The sequence below is a fragment of the Parus major genome, chromosome 6, assembly GCF_001522545.3.
Source record: "Parus major isolate Abel chromosome 6, Parus_major1.1, whole genome shotgun sequence".
Lineage (NCBI taxonomy): Eukaryota > Metazoa > Chordata > Aves > Passeriformes > Paridae > Parus > Parus major.
The window spans coordinates 21673476-21697648 of record NC_031775.1 but is presented as its reverse complement, the minus strand read 5'-3'; the positions used below and the strand labels follow the sequence as shown (position 1 = coordinate 21697648).

The 24173-nt window shown below is 46.3% G+C and overlaps 1 protein-coding gene across 2 annotated transcripts in view; it reads right to left on the bottom strand.

The window, feature by feature from the left end:
• Positions 1 to 279: 279 nt before the first annotated feature.
• Positions 280 to 24173, bottom strand: part of SUFU (SUFU negative regulator of hedgehog signaling) — a 90216-nt gene continuing 66322 nt past the window's right edge. For both annotated transcript variants that reach the window (XM_015633359.3, XM_015633360.3), the window contains exons 10-12: positions 22851 to 22989; positions 9813 to 9881; positions 280 to 6654 (exon numbers count right to left, since the gene is read on the bottom strand). In XM_015633359.3, coding sequence (XP_015488845.1) covers positions 6565 to 6654; positions 9813 to 9881; positions 22851 to 22989 — 298 coding nt within the window. In that variant the 3' untranslated portion in view covers positions 280 to 6564. The remainder of the gene's footprint in view (positions 6655 to 9812; positions 9882 to 22850; positions 22990 to 24173) is intronic.

Sequence of the window (24173 nt, the reverse complement as noted above, 5' to 3'; positions counted from 1 at the left end):
GACACTCGGGCTGCCTTCACTCAAGGGGTTTTGCTGGCAGATGCTCATGGAAGATGCTGAACCTGGCAGATCTTGGGACCCGTCATTTTGCTGAGTTTTTAGGGGGAAAAAAAATCCCTGTCCCTCCCCCACTTGTACTCCAGAGGTCTGGGCAAGAGACCCCGCTTCCCTGGGAGCAGGGAGGAAGGTGTCAATGAGGAGGAGCTGCCAAAGGAGTCACAGAGCTGAGCAGGAGACAGTCAGTCCCACCACGTTGCTTGCAGAGAAGGACACTGACAATTCTGCAAATACCTTTAATGCACTTAGAATACACGAGAGGAAAAAAAAAAAAGAAGTTTAGTGATTCACAAAAATATTACAAAAAGTCACGTGCAGGCGAAACACACCCAGCACTGCAATAACAATGTAAGAATTTACATTAGAAACTAATATAAAATATTTAAAAACCTCTGCTAGTTTAGCTTTCCGTTTGTTTTTTGTCTTTTGTAAAAAAAAGGAGGGGGGGAAGAGGGAAGAAAGGCCATCTACAAGGTACTGGTACACCGGCCACAGAAACACAGGCTCTTTCCAGCCCCGCTGGGAGTGTCCTGGGGCTCCTCCATCCACACGACCCCCATGCCCGCAGACCACACACACACACACACACACACACACACACACACACACACACACACACACACACAGCTGAAGTACTGAAAAATTCACCTCAGGGCTGCAAGGGCAACCCCAGCGGTCAGGGTTTGTTGTGGTCCCAGTCACCCATGTGTCCCCTGCCCTGGGAACCTTGCCTTTGCTCCCATTCAGCACACAAAACAAGTAGTGTCCCCAGTGAGAGGAAAAACCTCCATTCATTTTTAAAAAAGGGAAAAGTTAATGTGTCCAGCCTAGGCTGGACAAGAGAAGGGTTTTGAAAGAATAAATTTGGGTTTGGAGCATGACTGTGGCCAAACTCAGAGTATCAGGACTACAGGGCTGGATGGGTGCAAGGAACATCCCAGTGCAGGGGGCAGGGCACCACTACAAGCCTGTAGTGGGATGCTGCCTGCTTCCAAGGGGCTGCAAATTCCCACTTTGGGGAAAAGCCAAAAGCCCAGAGCCCCCAAGCCTGTGATCAGACCCTACCAGAACAACATGGCCACTCACACCCACCTCCCCTTCCTCAACCCCTGTGGGTTTTGCATCCCACTTGCTTCTGTAGGAAGAAGGGCACAGGAGCCTTATCATCAGCATCACAGAGCCCTTCTGCTCCCATCCTGCTCGGGGCACTGTCAACAAGCCGTGTTTATGTAGGACCTACAGCACACGGTGACAGCTCGGTCCCTCCCACCCTCACCGCTCGTGGAGTTTATGGAGCCGCACTTTCGCTGCAGTTGGGCCCCAGGGAAAGGAACAAAGGAGCCATTTTCATCTCCAGCCTCGTTGAGAGCAGAGGGAGAGGGCAAGAGAAAAGACCAGTGTTTGCAAAACACGACAATCGGCAGGAAATTTTCTTCTGGCTTTTTGAGGTTGGGTTTTTTTCTCTCTCTCTTCCTCTTTTTATAGAGGGCAGGCACAGCATCAGGACAGTTAAAAACAACCAGGCCCTGGTCAGCCACATCTGCCATGTGCAGCCTTTCCTGGGCTGACAATCCTCTCCTGCATCGGGGCTCCACAGGAAAATGGTGAATGGTGCAGTGGTCTTCCAGCAAGGGAAAGGGACAGGGCAGCCCCTTCACAGCAGACTAGAAATGACATTTGTGAACTAATGTGCCACTTATGATGATTTTATGGTCTGTCAGTGACTTCAGGGGAAACAATCATGGTAGAAATGAAGAGGTGGTGAAGCACGATACACGACAGGTTCACTGCCTAAGAGACAAGTCGATACGGGACCATGTTTAAAACACATTTGCAACCTCAGGCCTATTCTCCATTTGAAATTTTGGACTTATATCAAACACAAGGGTTGGGTTTTTTTAAAAGAAAAGAGAACAAACAGACACTGCACAACAGAAATCATGTTATAAAAATAGTAGGTTGAAACAGACCTTGTTAGGTTGAGAGACTTAAATTCTGCTTTAAAATCTTAAGAGGTGAACCCCATAGGCAAATGTGGATTTTGAGATTGCTTTGGATACAGTCTGGCTGCTGTGCAGGCTGGCATTTATCAACAGGGACAGATGCACAGAAAGGAATTCTTTGTTGCTTGACAATTTGTCTGCCCTTGCAGCTTCACTCACAGGAAAAATTAAGGCACAATATGTTCTCTCACAGGAGGGCAGTCACACAGTCCCTGGGAGGTGGAAGGGCTCTCCTGGTGCTGGAACCCCTCCTCACCTGGCTGAGATCAAACAGGGGCTGAAGCCCAAGATTTGATACAGTGGAGGCAGAAGGCACAAGGCCATGCTCTGGGCTAGGGGAAAACTGGACACATGAGTCTAAGGGTTTCCTCTGGCTTGAAACTCTTCTCCCTACCTGATGTGATCCTGCCTTGCCCTGGCTGAATACAAGCTGGAAAAGCAGGACATGGATTCTGGATGCCAACCTAGGAGGCAGGAAGAGCCAAGCATTGCTTTCATGTCTTTTGGGGTTTTTAAAAATAATATTTCTACTGGTCCCAGATGAAAAACAACACAACCCTCACTTCTCCCAAGACCATTTGATGACCTGATGGTATAATTTCAAAAGCCATCCAAGAGCAATTGAATATTTAAAGCAAAGAGCTTCAGAATATAATTTCAAATCACTGTTGGCAATTCCACGTAGAGTAAAATCAATATACACCGTCCTCAAACAATTAGACACAGCAGGCACCACCTATCTAAGCCACTGAAAATATGGTCACAGCAGCTACAAGACTGGCTGCTCTGCTCAGATCACACCCTACATACTTTAATACTGAAATTATACATTCCTTGTCCTGTTTTTAATCAGAAATTGAGAGGGAGAGAGAGTAGCCCTGGCTTTTAAGACTTCTCCTGTTTCAGAATTGCTGTCACATGTTGGATTTTCAAGGCTCTTCATCTTTCCAAATATCTGAATTGAACTGCATAGCCAGATTTCTTCAGAAGAAAGAAATCACTCACTGCTTCTAAACTGCTTTCATTTCCATCCAGGTCACTGTCTTTAGCCAACACAAGCCCCACAGGTTTTGGTTTCACACAAACCTGCTTCAGGCCTTCTACACAGTCAAGAAAAAATCAGTACCAGTGGTCCTACCATCTCAGCAGGCTTGGGCTAGAAGAACACCATGCATTTATTAACATGGATGACTTCCCTCTTTCAAAACTACTTGCTCACTAAAATACAAAGGTTTCTTTTCCATTTCTTTCACATACAGACATGTCCTCTTGACCTAAGATGAAAATATCCAAACTTCACATCTCATTTACTTGCCAGTGAGTAAGCCTTTGGCACGGTTGCAAACTTGATGTGAATCGGGAGAGGATGTCCTGTGGGTGCCCAGCTCTTCAGGATACTGAGTAACTGCAACTTTCTTACTCTAAGATAAATTGCTGAGAGGCAGCTACATGACCAAGGGCTGACTTTCACCAGGTTCTCATAGTTGCTCTAACAATAAGACACAGAATTCTATTTTAGCAATTATTTGTCTAATATTTCCCACCTTACCTAAATAGGAAGATTTCACTTCCTTCCCTTCAAGCCTTCCCTCCTCAATTGTTATTTGGCTACCAGCAAAGATCTGTGAGAAAGTGTCTCAGAAATAGAGATTTCTGGCATGCCACCTGTTCATAACTCAAATACACAGAACTATATATAAATACATGACATGGAACAAAAATACACACATACACACACACACACACACACACACACACACACACACAAGGATACTGGGTGGATTATCACATGCATTCACCGTGCTCCCTCTAAAGTCAATGGAAACCCAGCCCAGAGTGTCTGATGAGAGTAAATACGGTGAGGAAAACACTTGCATGAGAAAGGCAGAACTAGAGCACAAGCCAGCTTGGAGGAGGTGCTTTCCCTGCATACAGCACCAGATCCCTGCTGTGAAGGCTCAAAGAGTTCATAGGGCAGGAGGTCCCAAGCTTTCCAGATGTGTGTCAGAGCCCAGAGAGGGTCTGATGGACTTCTCTCTGCCCCGTGCTGATCTCTGCAGGAATAGCAACAATTGACCTTCTAAATGTCCCTTCTCCACCAAGATGAGGATTTTAAGCTCCTTTTAATGAGACCTAGCATCTGGAAACAAGGAAGAGCAGCCAGCATCGTGGCAACAGGCCAGCTCTGCTGCAGCACCCCCAGCAAGCTCGTACAAGAGCATCCACTGGCTACTGTTGGATGGCTTTGGGACAAAATTGTAGTTGCTGCCCTTGCCTCTTCCCCACTGCCACAATTATCTGTTTAGCCATTATCTTGTGGTGGGGCACTTGGGCATGTCATTTTTGAAGCTGGGCTGGTAGGTTTTCATGCCACTTTCTCACCCACGCTGTCCCTTGCACATACATCTACAGTGCAGAAGGGATGCTTAGTGCTAACCAGGACAATGAAAACTGGCCAAGAGATCCCGTGGATGAATGCAGCCTGCCACAGCACAGAAATCACTCTGGCTGGCACATGCAGATATCTGAAAGTTTGTTCTTTCACAGCAGGATTTTAAGATGATCCTCTGAGTTCAGACAAAATGACAAACTCATTTACATGTAAATTGCTTTCATAGCTTTGCAGAAAGGAAGGTTCTGCAGAGCAGTGCTGGACCCTGCATTTGGCCTGCCTTAAATTATAATATAAAAACAATTATAATAATACAAATACTACTTTGTACACAAAGCACGCCCTCCCCTGCAAACCCTGGCATGCTTCGGTAGGTCCTACAGCCCTCTAGTCAATAGTTACCCTCTCTGCACAGAGAGACATTGAGTGACTTGCCTGAGGCCACAGAGGAATTCTGTAGCAAGTCCAAGGAAAGCTTTGTGGCTCCTAGCTCTGCTTCTTGACCAACATTAACCAGCCTCAAATATATGCAGAAAACATCAAAGCTGACTGTGCTGGGAAGAAATTAAATCAGAAAACAAACAGAAAACCAACCCCAGGGTACTGTGAGGCCTCCTGGACTTTGCTGTTTGATCAGGGGAGTTAAGTGTTAAAAGCTTTTGTTGTACTTGTATTAGGATCACACAGCAACTCCGCATAAACCACCAGTTATCTTGCAGGCAGAAAGGAGTGGAAGGAAAGCTGCACCTCCCCTGACAAGGAGTGAAGAGTTGTCACCAAAAGACAATGGGCAGAGGAAGGCTGGGGAATATGCATCAGAAACAACCTGCAGCAGCAGCAGGGGGTAAAGCCTGCGGTGGTTTGCTGCAGCATATCCACAGGGCCAGCAGCTGATGCAGAGACACAACCTGGCACTGCAGAGACCGGCTCCTCTGCACACATTTTGCTCCCAGAAGGAAGTCACGGGAATCTAGAGAGAGTGTATTTTCAAACTACTTTTGATACTTTACAGTTCAAACCCATCTGAAAGGAGGGAGGTCAGCAACAAGAGCCACCACAGCGAGGCTAGAGGGGAAAATGGAGCTGCACTAGGGCACAACCCTGCTGGAACAGGGAGAATAGTTGGCTTCATAGAGGCTGAGTCTCCTCTCTGCTGTGCCAGGGCAGCAGAGATCTCCACTTCATATGCTTTCAAGCATTCCCCTCATCCTGCAGAGCTGCTGAAGTTGTCCCTGTGAACAAATGATCCTTTCTAGCTTCTCAAATTCTGTACAATAGCAAGGAAAAAATACTTGACAGTATCTCTTTAAAGATAAACACACTGTAAACAGGAGATCTCCCCCGCCCCGGTAGCTTTCTTCCTCCTGCTTGTGCAAAACCAGAGGTTGTGACCTTCCCTGGGGTTCAGGCACAAGGACAGGATGCATGAGAATAAAGTTGCCTCTGTTTGCAGCGATACCATAGCTAATAGCACCAAGACCAACACTTAAAACATGCCTAATTTGAGGGCAGGGAGGATCTGGATTTGTTTTTCTTGACTGAACTAGAAAGTTCATCTTTAAATCTGTTCAGCTTCAAGCATGTGAGCTTTTGGCCTCCTTTAAACAGGGGAAATACCATTCCATTTCTAAAAAGAAAAAAAAAATAGCACATGGAAGAACAGTTCTGCAGTCAGTAAAAGTTTGGCTAACAAAAGGACTCCAGAGTCACGTAAAGAACATTTAATCCATGGATTATAGGCTCGCACCTGGCAGAAATGTATGTGTAAATACAGGCGCGCAGAGCGTCTACACCCTGGGCTAAGGCAGAGGGGAGTTCTGCAGCTAGGAGAGAGAAAGGATTCGTACTACTAATTTTCATAGTTAAATATTTCTCACTCGCACTCACACATACGCAGGCTGTTCCCAGAGAGTTCAGCCTTGGGAAGGATAAAGGAAAGGGCTCAGTTTGGTCTGGGCTGGTGCTGAGTAGCTTCTCTTCTGTTTGCAGTGGTTGTGCAGCAAACTCTTTTTATTTGCAGGCAGAGTTTTTACTGCATTAATTATCCTGTGAGTCACTGGGTAATGGACAGTAACTTGGCTCTCCCAGTTGTTAGAATAGTGTAATTCAGCTCTAATGCAGTGGGTTGTCGAACACGGCATCTGGCAAGATGGAAACTTTCAGTTTCTTTTCAGGCCAGCTGTACTCCTTTGGAAGTTTAAACTGTAAGACAGTAAAGAGAACCAGTTAATGCATATCACTGCAATCTGCACTGAAAAAACCAAAATTGTTGCAAAGACAGGCAGCCCCATGTTATTATTATTTTTTAAAACAAGAGGCCACTAAGAAAACATTTCCCCATCAGTATATTTTGGACAGCAGTGGACATTAGATAATGTGGCCTGTCTCAGTTGCCAAAGTAAAGTTCTGAGATTTCAGCCCAAGTGCTGTTTATTTCATCAGATGAATTTTGGAGGGTTCCTGCCCCCATCACCATTACCCCTTCCCAACCTCTTAGAAGATTTGCAGCAGAAGTGTCTTCCCTCCTATCTAACCATGTCTCTCTCCTTTCACCCAGCCCAGCCCCCAGAGCCCACATCTGCTTCAAAGAGAGTCTTAGGGCAGCTTCCAAATCCCTGCTCATTCAGGGTGGAATGTAGGTGAGCAATCAGAGCTCTGCGGGGTGACAGGCAAACTATGCTGCCCTGGCTGGGGAGAGCCAATGTGCCTGCATAGCATTCCTGCTCCAGTCCTTCCCACCTCTGGCACAAAGGCCTCAGAGCTGTACAATGCCTTGTGCTCACACAGGCACTCAGCTGCTCAGGCTGTTTTGCAAACATTGGTTGAAACACACACAGAAGGGAGATTTTTTGCCCCAGTCTGGTTTACACAGCACTGTCTGTGGCCAATGTTTCCCAAACAAGGCGTGTCTACTGGTCCCATCCTGATGCCCCTCCTTAGGCTAGGAAGTCACCCCAACATCAACCCAAACACAACCATGCAGGAACAGAGCTGCAAGGAGCCTTACCACCAGCCCTTCTCACAACCATATGACCAGTGCCCAAGCATTCACACAGGTCTCTCAAACACAGCTCTGGGGTGGGGGTGAAGGTTTGGGGTGGAATCTCTTAGGGAACAAATCTGCCCCATCCACTGCTGAATGGTCACCAGTTCTGCACAGGCATTTCATGCAATCCCAGTGGCCAGCCTGAGGACCCAAAACATATGTGGGATAGCTCTGGAAGCCTGTTTGCAGTCTCGTTTCCAAAACTGTACTGTACCCAGTGTTGCACTGCCTTGTCCTGCGATACTCCCTGATACCCTGATGGGACTCCCAGGGAAGAATCTCATGGGGACCCAACACCACCAGTGACAATCTGCTCTGGAGGTGGCTAATTCAGAATGGTTGGGGATACAGTGGTCTCCTCCTAGCAGAGTCCTCAGACCCAGGCCAGCAGCACCGCAGGCTTCTCAGGAGCTGTTTGAATAAGAGAGCTGGTGCAAGGGGACAGCGATCTAGAAATCATCAGTCTTTATCCAATTACTTGTCCTTCTTCCCATAAGCACCCTGTTTCTGGTGGACATCAACACAGGCTCAGTGTGAGGTTCCTGCTAAAGGAGAACCCCTCCATCTGCGTGCTCCACAGAAAAGGTTTCTCTAACCTGAATTTGCTCCTGACCTTGCCCTATTTGCAGCTGCCCATGAGGGTAACCTGCAGTTGGTATCCATTGACCTTAATATGCTGGTAGGTCATGGTCTGATCCATGATCTGGGGATACAGTAGGAAGATTCTTCAGGATAGAGGCTACCACAAACTCCTGTTTGTTGTCCTCTAGGAAACAAACAGCTCAAGTGCCATTTAAGTTTTTTTATAAACTCAAGCCCTGTGTATAGCTTGCACCATAAAATCCACTGGCCCTGCATAGCCCAGGGAATTCTGAGTCGCTGTCTAGGACATGTGAAAAACATGCTAAAGATACTCAGACAGATTATTTCACTTAATTTCACTTAACACAGGTGTCTCTTTATGCAGCAAAGGAAAGACTCCTCACAGCGCTTCATTCTACCACATGAACATCATCAGCAACAGTCAGGGTTGCTGAGGAATGCTTTCAGTTGGCCCAACCCAGATCCTGCAAGTTACAAATCCTTGGAGGAATCTGGATGCTGAAAGATCACATTTCATCTCAAGTATTTTCCTTTTTATAAACAGCAGTGGTTCCAAAGCAATCCTCTTGGAGAAGTCATCCTTTGCATTTGTTTGTTTTTCACTTTTTAATTCAGCAAAGTCACAGTGAGTGGGAACCAAACACCCCGTCGCTGTGCCAGGAGCTGCCATGCTCTTTGCCTCAATGGACAGTGAAGGAACATGAGCCGTCCAAAGCCTTCACTAAAGGGCCTTCAAACCAAAGTGCTCCTGGGATTCCATGTCACTAGCAAAAATGAGCTTTGGATTAGGTTTAACTGGATAAAAGCTGGCCTGAAAGTCACTGCACAGCCAGCAGCGTGCTCCCCTCACTCACAGAGTGAAGAACACCCTGGCATTAAGTCAACTCTGGATTAAACAATTAGAGCCCTGAGATTTTCCTGAGGGGGAGGGGAGTGGAGTAAGGGATGGGAGGGCTGCTCTATAAGCCAAGGAAAGTTTCTTTAGAGTCTGCAGGGAGCTGTAAAAAATGGGATTAAAAATATTACATGTCATTTCTGCCACTGATCTTTGAAGTCAAGCAGAATATTTATATGGCATGCATGGGAGACAGGGTGTTAAATGTTCCCCAGGAAGGGATCACATGGCAGTGGGAAGTTTAGTACCAGCTTTTATAAAGCCCCCCTGGCTGCTGCTGTAATGCTTCCAGACTGGTGATGGTCCTTCACACACCGTGCAGGGCCAGCAGGTGAAGGCCAAATAGCAGATGTGAAACAGCCTTGCCTGCTTACCAAACCCACTAAAGGAGGCCCGTACAACAGATTGTTCAAAAGTAAATGTGCTGCCATCACTTTCAGCCTTTCTGAAAGCAGGGAAGGTGATGTGCTAAGAGCTGCTGGTGATGACAATATCTATACTTGGCATGGAGGAAACCCTGCCACCTGGATGCATTGCTTTCATTTGGGGTGTTTAGATACCATGCTGGAAAAGATGCTGATGGAAGCCAAAACACAGGGTTTCCCTTACTACCTATCCCTGTCTTGTAGCTCTTGCAGTCCCTTCTGTCAGTACTTCAGTAGTTCACAGCAGATGTGAAGGCTTAGCATGGCCTCAAGTCTAGGGATGAGGCAGGGCTGCAGCCTGCAGGCTAAGGGGAGGATCAAAGACAAGCTGTAGGATGGGCTGAGCTCTCTGGGACAGTAAATGGAAGATACAGGAATGATGCAGCCTTACTTCCTCTGGAGAATTCAGATCTTCTAAATCTTCCAGCATTCTCTCTACGAACTCTTCGGTCAATAGGATCTGCAAAGGAAATACAGTATTTTACACCTTTACACTCTTAGTTTTAGCTAATTGCAAGGAACAGCATGACTTATGCACAGAGCAGACTGTACCAACTTACTCCTTCCCCTGTGTCATTCTTTACTGCAATAAAAAAGTTTGAGGGCAAGGAGCTCCTAACTTTGTCTTCCACCCCAACCACTGAAAAAAATGTTGAAATTATACAGCAAATTTTTTTGACCCTCAATTATCTCCCTCAGTCTAAAATTAGAGGCTCAGCTTTGGACAGAAGGAGTGGGGAAGGAGGAAAAAGGGTCAAGATAACAACTATTGGAGAGACAGTAGGAGACAGCCACTTTCATCTGATCCATTGAAGTCAAGCTCACAGTTTAATCAGAAAATAGCAACATAGGAAGAGCCAGAGACACATACAGAGCTGGTGCTCTGGGCATGGGGAAGGGCCTGACCCCAGTACAGCACATAGTTCAGATGAACCAGATGCTGGGTTTGGGAAGTGCTCCCAGAGATGCCCATGCGAGGCACCCCCATGTTGTGATGGCACATGCCTATCCTGCATGCCTATGCTGGGAGAGCTTTTGGCTCATCTCAGAGCCAGACTGCCAAGCATGAAGCAGTGCAAGAAAACAGCTGCTGTCAAGTCAAAAGTCCTGGATGAGGACCATGACCCCAGCTCCATGGAGTCCCCCAAGCCACAGAAACCAGAGACATCATGGGGAAAATCAGCCCCGGGAATTCAAGCAGAGGAACTCCCACCCTCTTTAAAAAAATACGTGATAGGCAAAAGCAAACACATCCTGCCCTCTTCACAACAGCCACAAAGGCCAGAGCTGCAGGCAGGACAGCTGGCTTGGCACAGGAGCAGAGACGGCAGTGCAGGACCAGGCAAACATCCCCACGCAGTGAGGGGGCCTTGGAGCAGCATTCCTGGGAGTTAGGTTGCAGCAGCATCCAGTGGATTATTATTCCCATTTTAGCCTACAGGTTTGTTTCTTTCTCCCTGCTCCTCCTTTCCTTCCTCTAGTCCACCCTTTCCTCTGCTCTGGCATTACTTTCCACCCAGAAGAGCCCACCATTCCCATGCCCCCTTTCTCACCCTTCCTCTCCCTGTTCCTCCCAGCCATGAGCCCTGTGTTCCAGAGAAGGGACTGTTCTAGCACCAAACGGTGGTGGAGCTAAGTGGCCAGCTGCACTGCTCTTCACCTCATGTCTGGAAGAGGGGCAGCCAGGCTGTCCCATTGCTCTGCAGGAAGCCCATCTCCCATGCCCACTGGCTGCTTAGGGCCAGTAACACCAGTGGAGAGAGAGTGACTGCCAGGATGCCATGGGCAAGTGGAAGTCTCTGGGCTCCATTTTGGCACCATATAAGCCAGACTATTGGACAGAAAGAGAAGACTCTGGTCTCCCTTTTGTATTTTATTGGGCAAGACAAGATACCCAAAAAACACCAAATCCAAATCCAAGGTGTCTGCAGTCCTCTCCCCTCAACATTGCACACTACTGCCACTACACACAGATTTCCTGGGGGAAATGGAACCACAACCTCCCCTTTCCACTACATTCCCCTCTTCACTTAGCTTCAACCTGCAGCAGGCTCCAGGCCAGGGCTTATGACCAAGCTGCTCAGCATGAATGCAGGGCACCTCTACCAGGCCCGTCTGATCATACCTCAAGCCTAAAAAAACTTTGCTTCAGCTTGGAGCAAGCAGCTTGCTGCTTTGGACAGGGCTCTGCAACCTGGCACCAATCTGCAGACTGGCAAGCTCAGGAACATTGCACTGAAACACGCAGTGCCACCGCAAACTGCTGCAGTCTCCTTGCAGGGGCCTGCAACTCTTCTGCCTGTTGAACCAGAGACACTCATTTGCTGACTGTTTGCAGGAGGAGGGAGAAGTCTGTCCCTGTTGGAGGCAGGAGGGCAACCTGATCACTCAGCTCAGGAGGAAGGGCTGGGTGGGGAGCTGGGGCTCTGCACCGGGCGGATCGCTTTCTGCGGAGGTTCAGTCTGCAGTGGGGTGAGGGAATGAAAACAATTTGGCAGACATCAAAATCTACAGAACAGCCGGAAAAAGGAGGAGGAATTGGTATTCACAGCAATCAGGCCAGGAGGAAATGAATATTCAGCCATCCACGGATGAGCAAAAATGCCAGAGGTTGGGATGGGTGAGAGAGCAGGAATGAGGAGCTGCAGCTTTGGCAGGGAGACTAGAAGACAAGCGCAGCAGGAAGACCCCTGGGCGCTTCCAAGGTGCCACGGGCAGGAGAGAAATGGGAGCCACGTGTGCAAGGCAGCCAGCTGCTCTGAAGCTGTAGGAAAACAAGACAGGATATGCAGGGGTAGACAGCAAAAGGTGGAGAGAATGAAGGAGGGGATAGGTCAGGTCTTGGCTAGGGATAAACCTACGTGGAGCACTGTGCCTAACATTGAAACTGGAGTGCGATGCCCTAAGATGGCTGAGCCTGTCTTCAGCTCAATGCCCTCTCTGTGGATTTTGGTAATCCAGCTGAAAAAAAGCACAAATTCCACGGAGGTACTGAGCTGAACTGGCTCCCTGAAAGGTCTGACAAGTGAAGTGAGACAGAAGACCACAGCTCAGCTCAGCTGCATTTGAGGGCTCGAAGCAATGGCAGTCTACTCTGTGCAGCACATGAGGAAAGATCGCAGCACCTTCTGTGAGCCCTGCATGGACAGTTAACTTTGGCGGAGGGCAGGCGTCACAGGCTGCAATGACAAACTGCTGAAGTGACATTCACACACACACAGCGTGTGTCTCAGAGCCTGTCCTTAAAAGACCGAGTCAGAAAAAACCCCACTCCAAATCCTACTACTTACTACCCCACACAGGCTGGGGAGATCTGACTTCTTTCCTGAAGAAGGGAGGCTCCAGAGTGCAAGTGTAACCAAATGTACAAGCAGCCATGTCCCACAGCACAGGAAACTGGCACTCTTGAGGCTCTCCTGAGCATTCAGGGGGAAGGCATGTGCCAGCAGGACACCAACTGCTTAAGAGGGCTGGGATGCAAAAGGTATCGTTATCCTGGATTCGCGTCTAGACAAGATTTCTCCTGTCAGAAGTAGCCCAGTCAAAATGGCCCAAGAGCACTAATGCCTGTGCTCATACATAGATCATGTTGCCATCCCCACCTGAAATCAGCTAAACCACCTTTGTGCTGGTGAGTGAGTCTGATGGAGAAGGCTGAAAATAAATCCAACCCTATCTCAGCGCCCTTCACTTGTAATATTTCACATTTCCAGTTCTTGTAGCATGCCTGCTCCTGCACAGTATGATACCCCATTACATTAACACACACACACACACACGTTGTATGTGCATGATATTAAAGGTGACATTCCCAGCAAATAAACATGACAGACTGCCATTGCTCTAGGCACCTAATTTAATTTCCTCTGGGATTTAAACCTTAGAAGCTCAAATTAAACAAATAGGCCTTACTCACTTTATACTTCAGAACTGAATCTGAGTTTTCCTCTGATGCTGTTGACTGATCTTATCAACAGGACACTACACAGAGATCACAATGATGAAGCAGCTTATTCCCTTCCCAAAGGAAAACAGAGCTCCACTGTTGTGCTGCAGCCATGGGAAAAGCCAACACAATCTGGAGGGCAAACGAAGCCATCCCATGTGCACTGAACAAGCCTCTTCTCCCATGAAATCTCTTGGCTGGTGCTGAGGTAGCAAAGGAACGGTCCTGAGCAGGTGTCCTGGGTGCCGCAGCAGCGCAGTGCTTGCAGCACTGTTTTCACAGCCCTGTGCAAACAGCCAGCCTGCTGAAGCTGGCCACAGGGTGCAGCACAGCCTGTGCAATGCCTGTTTGCAGTATGAACAGTGAATGGTCCTGCCAGCCAGCTGTGGGTATCTGAAATAACTCCTTGGGTGCTGCACAGTCCTGCTTGCACCGGGATCTCCCGGACCTGACCTAGAGAGGCCTGGACACGTGCTAAACCATTGCCAGCAGATCTGGATTCCATTTGCTCTGTGTTTTGTGGCACTGAGTCATGCTACAGATGCTTGGAAGATGACGACTAGCCAGAAGATAAGTCCCTGTTTTCTATCACAGGGACCTACCACACAACTGAGGTACAAAGTTTGGGTTCTCACCACTTTGCTAACAGCTCCAAGTGTCCAGACATGTTCAGAACACCAGGCTAGGCTGTCTCATTCAGGTGGAAGTGCTCAGGGAACACATGCTGTCTCCCTCTCGTGGCAAGTCTTACCTGAGCTCGCTGAAATCTACTTCTTATCCACAGGGCTCACCTACAGGTCACCTGAAGGAGTTTATGTTGAAGCTTTCTGTGTTGATGCTTTCAGACCACATCTGGCTGAGAAATCTGTATAATGACTTGTTACAGGTACTCAGCTGCAGGCATATGAAAATGGATGAAATCTAAAAATGTACACGAGATCATGGGGCTCCAGATGAGTTTGGCTGACTCTGAAAGGCAGCTGGTGCTTAGTAAAACATTAAAGACTTTGTAGTCAGCTTACAGGTACCACCCCAGGTACCACCCCATACTTAGCACCTCATCTCTCACTACAGCGCTGCCATGAGGGATTGAAATTCTCAGCTCAGGAAAGGCTACTGGGGACAGAGGTCACAGCAATGTTGAATGCCTGGCACAGCTGGCAAGACTTTGATCAAGGAAGACTCTCAGAGGCTGAGCTAGGAATCAAGCTTCACCTCTGCCCAGCTTAAGGAAATATGCATTGCCCAGGGCAAGACACAAGCAAATAGCCCAGCTACACTGAAGCAGAGGCTTCCACTGATAATACTCAATTTTCTTACCTACTTTGGAAAAAACCAATCACACACTTTGCCCTAGTGCTCTGTTTTCATTAAACACTGCAAATTGCTTTTCTAGCAGGTTTGTCAAAGAAAGGAAACAATGTTTCATTAGTTCTGGACTCAGTACAGAGCTGGCCTGTATGTCCAGCCAGAGAAGGTGAGGACACATTGCAATAAACCCCTATGTAAACCACACTAACCCTTATTAGAAACTGTTCATCCATTGGGTGCCATGCCTGGAACAGGTGGAACAGTTGTATCCTAAGCCAAATCATCTGTTACATCTGCAAATATCCAGCAATTTTTAGGAGTCCTTTGCCCTGAAAATGTTTCAGCCTAATTCTTGTTGTCAGCACAGCCAAAAGTTAAGTTAAAGTGTGTCAGCCTTTTCCACTGAAATTTCCACCAATAAAATCCCCTGATGAACCATGTGTTGTTCCACAGGCACCCTCCAGCCCACCTCTCTTCTCTCCCCTTGACCTGGTCTCCTTTGCACTGCTTTGCTCATGCTGCAAGTGGTTCAGGGCAGAGGTCTTGTCACATCATTGTTCTAAGTCAGGCCAGCCCTGACACTGTCTGAAAAGGCCACCTTGCTGCCAGAATCCATCACAGCTCTCACTACAAGCCTCAAAGGTGCCAGTATTGCAACAAACACCTCTGATGGGAAATTCCACTGCTGCTCTTTCAGGAGATTCACAACCCCCCTTGTAAAAGAGAAACATCCACTCACAGATGCCTCAGGGACCCTATTGCTTCACACCATGATGTTACAATCCCAGAAGAGGAAGTATAGGATGACACTGAAAGATTTTGACCTTGTGGGATCTTTTCATGATATTCTCAGTCACAAGGCTGATCCTGAGGCCCTGAGCTCCTTAGAGCTCAGACTGATGAGATCTATGGTGCAGACAAGGCTTCTTTGATTCAATACATAAAACTTGGCTCAGCTGGGGAACGGGCAGGCAAGGGAGCCAAGACAACAGGCAAATCCAATTCTTTCCAAGAGAAAAAGCAAAGGAAGAACAGGCATTTCAAGGAATGCACTAAGTGGGCGGAAGACAACCTACACAAAGTAGCCAAAATGTAGTTTGAGTGGCAAGGGAGGGGCATTAGGTGGCAGGATAGACAGTCAGTCAGATTAAGAAGGATGAAAGAACCTGACTCATCCAAAACTAGCCTGGACAAAGTACTAGAGAACATGCTGCAGGAGAGTTGACATCGGCAGGATCATCATGTTCTAACGGTGCATTTCTACCCTAGACTAATTGTCTCCCAGTGTCTCATTCAGCTGTGAGGGAGAAGAACACAAGATAATGCAGTAAGATTTTGAGGAGTGTTTGGGGCATGTGATAAACTTACTGGGAAACTGCTAGCTTAGGTTTCTAAGACCTGCTCAAGAATTTGGGGGAAGCCACTCAAAAGATTCTGAAAAATAATTTAATGAGTAGACACATAAAACTGCTTTGGAGAAGAGCAGGCTGTAGTTGTAGACAACTCAAACCAGCTTGTGGGTGTTGTCAAACTCACCACGCTAGGAATAACACATCTATTCAAGTGCGGGGAGATCAAAAATCAATCCTATGTCTTCAAGAGAGGACATGACCCATAGCTACCACTTACAAGTGAGCATCTTGAGCATCAGAGTAGCTCTTTCAAATGTTGCTTTGAACCTCTGTTGCTGCCATTATGCCAATGTGCATAAATGATTTAACATGTGGTCTAGCAGAGAGAAGAACCAGATGTGCTCATTTCCAGGGGAATGTCCTGACTCTACCGGAACAAAGTCATTCTCTTGTGCACTCTGTCTCTGTGACTAATTCAGTGTTTTATATGATGTGGAACAACTCCAATTGGAAGAGCTGAGGAAGAACCAAAATATCCTATAGTTGTGGTGCCCATAAAGCAAAGAAGTAGAAATAGGGGTTCAAATAAAAGAAATAAAGTACGAGTTTCTCGTATCCTATGTGCACATGATATTCCTTCAATATTGATTAAAGAAAGCAAAGTTCTAACACCTCCAGCCCTATTCTGCAAAACTAGGTTTTCCCCCTGATTTTATTGAAGAAAACGTTCTTATTTCTGGTTTCATTCAACATAAAAGGATTTTATTTCAGCTTTTGGTCTCTTTAAGGCTTTTGTTTCAGCAGGAAAAACTGAAAATATTTAAAGATTGGGCTCAGTCTGATCTTCTTTCCCAGATTTTTCACTTAGGTTGCCAAACCAAAAGAATGGATCATCCCCCATGACCCTGCTCACAGTAATCCCCCCCTCTGCTGTGACTGCCAGCATAGATAGCACATGTTGATAGCTCCTGCATGCTGGACGCTTCCCACGGCTTCCATGTACCTATCCTGCCTACAGGCACATTTAACATTTTCTATGAAAGGTTTGACCTTGCTGTGCTCAGCCTCAACTTATTTTTCCATGCTGGATGCCTTGTTTTTGTTTTTTTTTTTCCCTAAAGGTTTTTAGGGAAAAAGGAATTGAGAGAGGTATTTTGGAAAAAGTGTATTTTGACACTACTAGCAAATTCATATGATAATTTTGTTGGCATGAAAACCATCCCTTATGAAGAGGGTGATGAAGATTAGCAAATGAGCGCTCTGGAGGACAATCAGGTCTTTCTCCTGATCATGAAAATGCTTTGCTAAGTCAGAAGTCTCTGAAAGTACTGCTTGCCCGTAGCCTTTATGAGAAATTAAGGGTCCTTCTTCATTGAGCACATCTCAGCTCAAGGCAGCTCTGCCCAAAAACAGGGCTAAGGAGTGTTTTTTCCCCTGATCATTCCTCTCAGGTGAGGGATTGCTATGTCTCCAGACACATCAGGACTAATGGCAGGGAAACTCTCCAGTGCTCTCAGTGTTTCTGCTGGAAGTCAGACCATGTGGAGGAGGAGGAGAAGGAATTTTCCAATTTGAATGAAGGGGAGGAGAGAAAAGCAGAGACAGGCCAGGATGAGGGAAGGACGGACATACAGAAAAACAGGATGAAGGGCAGAGGCCAAAGCCGGGGACAACAAAGGCCAAGGAGACTGGAGAACCCCATTTCCACAGCCTTAACATCCACATGCTGTCAGATGGATATTGGGAACCTACTGGCAAGGGAGGTGAACAAAGAGGGCCCCCAGAAGTGCCTGGTGCCAGAGGATAACACCCCACCACAGCTGTGAGCTCTTCAGCTCACACAGAGACATTCAAATTATGCTGAGGATCAGGGGGTGCCAAGTGCCAGTGATCTATAGCCTCCACCTGCCTAACAGGATTAGTCCCAAACCCAAGTAAATTACATGGAAAAAATACCCTCTGCACCCAGACACGAGTGACATTTGGTATACAAAACTTTGGAAACTGCTGCAAAGAAACTATGCCATGCTGATTTGGCTTCAGTGTCTGCCTCATGAAACAAATCTGTAATCACAGGATCACCTGCAGTTTTTCTCCAGCAAGATCTCTGCCCTGCTCAGTCCTCAGGATGGTTCTGCTCATTGAACGCAGTATTCGTCATCATTTCATTATCATTCAACTTGCTTCCCCATTCTCTCCACTCTCTTCCCCTTTATTTAGTATGCTCCATCCAACTACTGCCAGCATGGATAACACAGGAAGCACCTAATCTTACTGTCCACCATTCTCTCAACCTCTGATGTGCTTGGCCTCACATTTCTGCAAGGCAGGGAAGTGCTCCCCTCCATACAGCAGATGGGAGATGGAGGCTCAAGGAAGTAGAGACTTCAAAGTCACAGAGAAAACCTGCAGGAAGCTGAACATGGGTCTTCAACCACAGCTCCCAGGCTGAACCCCTGCCCCAAATAAATCCTTTCTCCTGACCAGCAAGAACAAATTTTAATCTCTTCCTGAAATTGTTTCTGGTGTTCATCTGTGGAGCTGGAATGCCTGGCAAGCATTGCATTCTTCACAGGATGACCGGAAGAATGTTCTTCTGAACAGACATAGGAAAATGAATGAAAAAAAGGTTGAATCTGAATGTCAGTCTTGTGAATGCCCATCTCAAGACTTGAAGATCCCTGTTTTCCAGTTCACTTAGTCCTGCGGAGCACAGAGGTATGTACAAGGGAATTCCTCCTGACCTCCTCATGTTGCTGGGACCACAGATCAAGCTTCTGAGCTGGGCATCCAGCAAATGAGGAACACAAAGTCTCTTGCCAGGTGAGAACCTTTTAGCTTAAGACTCTGGAATAGCACTGAGAAAGAAAAGAGTAGTAAAGGCAGGAACAGGACCCAGTTCTCCAGGGCAACATTTAAGAGACTTCACTGTAAGACTGCTGTGATTTTTCTGCAATTACCTGCCTCATTCATTACACACTTGCCAATTTTAACAAATAAACAAAGTGGAAGTCCTATAGGCAAGAGTCTACTCCACACTCCTGATTCATCCCCCAAACACACTGCATCACTATGCAGTGAATGAGGCAAGCACACTCTGTTAAAAATATGACTGTTCAATTAGATACTGCATTGAAATACACACGTGTAACAGGGGCAAGGCTAAAGTGCAGAGATATTTCTTACATTCTGTGTGCTAGATTTCACAGTTAATGAGGACTCTTTAACTATAGGTTTGTTTTTACTGCACTGTATTGGCTTGTGGGTCAGAGTCTGCAGCAGTATCTGATGTGTAACATGTACACTGCATATGATCAAAGACTTGAATGTCATCTTCTTGCCTAGAACAATGACTGCCTAAAGCAGCAGGAGCAGAAATTATCTAAAGGTAGAGTTAAACAAACCTCCTTCTTCCCTCTAGGGAGAGTAAGCAGTCCAGGTGAGCAAGGCAGGAGGGGAGAACAGCCTGCTTTGTGCTAGACAGGCAGAGAGCTCCACATAAAAGCAGAGGAGCTTTGCAGAAGCATGTCCTGACTCCCATCACTGGAGACTTAATGATGGTAATTCCCAAAGGATGATGCATGCTGACAGGCTTTGACACAAACTACCCCAGGATAATATTAATATGTATTAAAGGCTCAGGCAACTTTATTGGGACAGGCTTGATCAGTAACACATTTCAACAGAGCGCCTCTATCATCTGTCGGAACAAAAGTAAGGGAGGGAGAGAGAACACACGCACAGCCTCACCTTGCTTTGGGAATGTTTTAGAGACAAACAAGGTCAATCTGTGATGAATTGCACACTTGGCACAGCTCAGACGTTGGACCAAGAACCTTGGACGCTCCACCACAAATATGAATGTCACTGTGGGGCAGTTTACATTGGAGTCTGTCTGCATGATCAGCATCCTTAACCCTCCAACACAGGGCCAGACACCTCCTGCACAGTGTTTCCCTGTGCATCTGGAACATCTACCCCTCAGAAAGCAGGGGAGAGGCACTTAGGAGGCAATGTGGGGGCTCTGCAGTCACAGCACTGGGGGAAGGGGGAGTGGAAGAAAGAACCGCGGAAGCCTTTGATCATGTGTAATGTTAATTCAAGTGTTACACATCAGAGACTTTGCTACAGTAACTAGCATATAAACAGGAGTCTAGTGTTAACAAGGAGGACTTCTTGAATATGTTTGTACATTTCTGAGTTAAAGCAATTTCCCTATTGAACAATACATGACACAGTGGAAGGAGTTCAAAAATAAACCAGCTTAACATGCTTAGACCTTTAATAGAATTTAGCTTCTTAGAACTAATTAAATGTTACTTAAATGAAAAAAAAAATACAAGTACTTGGGAAAGGTGCCAATTTGACAGCTCTGGAGAATGAAATAATCTAATCATCTCCAGAGCATGGGCAGCAGCAGGACAGGCTTCCCCTACTAACATGCCTCAAACGTGACCTGGAAAGACTGTTGATAGAAACGGGGCATACAATCTCTGTGGTCTAATGACTCCTTACTTTTTCTGCTGAAACTGCTAAAACAGTTCACGCTGAGCACCAGCTGTGGTGGTGATATGGACACCTGTCTGGTTGAAATGGTGCTGGGACCTGCCAAACTCCTGTCATCTGCTAACCCTCCACCAGAGCCTGGTGACTCCCAGCTCATTGCTCAGGCTGGGCAGCAGGGGCTGACAGACAGCAGCTCTCCGGCCTGTCCCACCTTGGACATGCTCCACTCCAGTCCACAAGATGTAAACAGGAGGTACTGTGTTTAGTCTGCAAGTTTGGGCTCTCACTGCACCCAAGCCTAGACTCAAGAGAAGTCAGTATCTGGCTACTGCAGAATTGAGGCTAGGATTTTTCAGGCTCTCATTTCTACCCTAAGATAGAGAAAAAGTCCACAGGAGGAAAAGCCTGCCTTCTGTCCTCTTCTCCACAGTTCTTCTATTTACTTGTCTTTGCAACATACCCCTGCATTGCAGTAATGCAGCAATGTGCTTTCAGCCACCAATTCTCCTTGGAGCTCCTTGCTGTGCCTGGGGTCCCAAACAAGGGAGGAGGAAAATCCTCTCTGGGCCTTGCTGTGAAAGCTTAGCAGGGCTTGCCAACTCAGCCAGCCCAGGCTGCAATGGACTAAACCAAACACAGCTCACCTCCTTGGAAATTTTTTGCACCACAACTTCTTTTACTTCTGAAGAAAAGCCACATGAACCTCCCCTGCTCCCAACACCACAAGGAACGGCTGAGCATGCATCAAGTCTTCCATTGCATTCTAAGCCAAGAGCCTCAGATACTCCCACATCTCACAACTGGGTGCTACTCCTGTTGTCCCAGGCTGCTTTTAGCCTCCCTTCCGCCCCTTTTCAGCCCGTCCTCCTTTGTACTCAACACAGTGCAGGGGCCAGCAGCAGAGCTGGTTATGTCAGACAAGAAGATCCAATACACTGGCCTTGTGTAGGAGACAAGTGAGGGAACTTGCTTCTCCCTACTATCTGAGCCAGCAATTCTTCACCTTTCCATCCCACCTACTTCACCACCAAAATAAGAGGCATGAAAACAGCCAGGTTCATAAGGGTTAACACATCTGAATGGTGACATAATTATTGCCATTCTTCACTGTTTAGAGGTTACCTGACTACTCTACACATCAATGTATTTTGAAATGTGATGTAAATGCAAACAAACACTCATGTTTGGAGTTAACACAGTCACAAGATCCCATGTATCATGTGTTGGCAAGAACAGGAAGCAACAGCAGATGACCCACCCTTAAACCTGACTCTTTGCTGTTAATGATTACAGGAGCATTGCACTTTCCAGTCAGAAAAATCAAAGCATGCAGGCTCTTTGAAAATCCCTATACGAGATGGTTCTGGCCGAGATCAGCTCCTTTACAAGTCATACAGATTCCAAGGTATGATGTCCTCCAGACACATGAACGTGGGCTGCAGAATGCCTTGAAAACAAGTCACTGGAAGGCTAACTGCAACACTGCAATTAGCGTTGCAACCCCCTGTCTTCCAAACAGAAGGGGAGGCAGGAAAGCCACAGTTACAGTGAAGGCAGAGACATACTGCACACGTAGTCCCTGAGAAATGGGCTTTTCTGCATTAACACATTCCCTCACGATTTTTTTTTTTCACAATATGCTTATAACCATATAGAAATTCAAGGATAGAACAGTGCTACACTGTCAGATCATTAGTGCATCACTGCTCTAGGGCTGACCCTCAACTCCAAGCAGATGGGGATCTTCCAGGGAAAATCTGACACCAAAAACATGTGGGTGCAAAAATGTGTGGGTGCTGCAAGCAACCACAAGCTTTTGTCAAAGAATCAATACAAAAGAGCTAAAACTGAAAGGCACTGCTCTCTGTGCTGCTCTCCTGTTAGAGATGATGCCAAACTGAGATCTTTGCTCTGCAGGATCACAGTCCTACAGCTTTCTAGCTCTTCTGCCCTGGCTCCATTCTTGTTTAGGTCATTCCACTCTGCCTCCCCAAATTCCTTTCTGGAAGAAATCAAGAATAAATACAGCCTGTAAGTGTTCATTGACTTCAGGAAATGGATACTACTGTATTCACAGATGATTCCTCAATTTTCCAGTCAATTATAATTTTGAGTTCCACTAATATAAATAGCAATATTTCACCATTATTTTTTGAGGCTGTAATTACTGAAAATATTGTGCAAGAGCTATGAGAGATGTTGCAGCAGAAAATACAGATTTGTTACACTTTTAAACAACACAAGCCGTTAGCAAGATAATTTTTAGGTTGCAGTAAACGAGGAAAGGGGAAAACCAGGAGGCAGGCTTTCTCACTTGTAACCAGGGTCCATGGGCTGCATAGGGGTGCTCCTCTGTAGCAAAGGCTCCTTCTACTCCCGTTGACACAAATGTGATTGCTGTATCTCCTGTAATACTTTTATACGTAAAGTGCCGTCCATGTAAGAGCCTTCCCCTGGGGAATTAAACACATGTGCATGAGTTGAGAGGGCGTGTGCAGCATTCAACACAACAATGGAGATTCATCACTATTGTTTCTGCCATCAGCACAGGAAACTATTTTGAAGGCAGCAAATATTAATTTTTCAGGAATATAAAAATGATCTGTTCCAAAAAAAGCAGGTGATAAGCCTCCTTCTGAGGCAGGGAGCTACTCCTCATCTTCCCCCTTAATCTCAGGACCTTGTTACAGAGCTAGAATATATCTAAATCCCAGTTCATGCCTAGCCCCACAATGAGGTGTTGATGTATGTAAAGGCAGGCCAGTTTTCCAGCAAGATGGAAACTACAGAAGAGAATCCAGACTCCATATTGTGTGGGAATGTGAAGATGCACTTCTAAGAAGGCTCATTGCTGTGACAATACTTAGTAATCAATTGCCCCGGTGCTTCACAAATGTCATCTGTACTACTTAAGGAAATGCCTAGAAAACACACATACATGACCATTTACACTATTACTTCCCCTTTTTCATTCATTGCAAGGGAAAATCATGACTTTGGTATTTTGGCTCAGAATATCTGTGACACCCATGCAATGCTTCTAACATGCAAGAGGGAAAACTTCAGGTAATGTACTTAGTGCCTACCAGAGTCACAGTTGCTTGATGAGTTACTGCTGGTCAGATGAGCTGAGGTAACTCATCAGGACAGACTGTTCACACATTTGTGATGTAAAATAAAATATGCTTGTGTTAACTTTCCCATTGGTTTCTCAACAGGCCCAGGCAAGTGTGCACCTGCTGCTGATAACTCTGATACTACCAACATGTAACTCATTAAGCTAAAGTAATTCAATCACCTACAATCATTTGTCTTGACACGACAGTTCATCTTTATTTTAAAGACTAGAACATTTGCACAGGGATATTTAAAAATAATGCTGGCTGAAATTATGGAAAACTAGAAGGCAGTGATATGCACAGACTGAACCTTCAAAAGACAATGTGTAGAGTATGCACACAATGTGTTGCCTTCAGTCATGTGATATAATTTATCTAAAAAACACACTTGTATGCATAAACTGATTGCAAACAGGTTTTGCACAACCACTTATCTGACTCCATAAGTCAGAATGAGTAACTTAAGGGATTTCTTTGACAGTGTATGTTAAGACATCCCTTCTTTATCACAGGGTTGC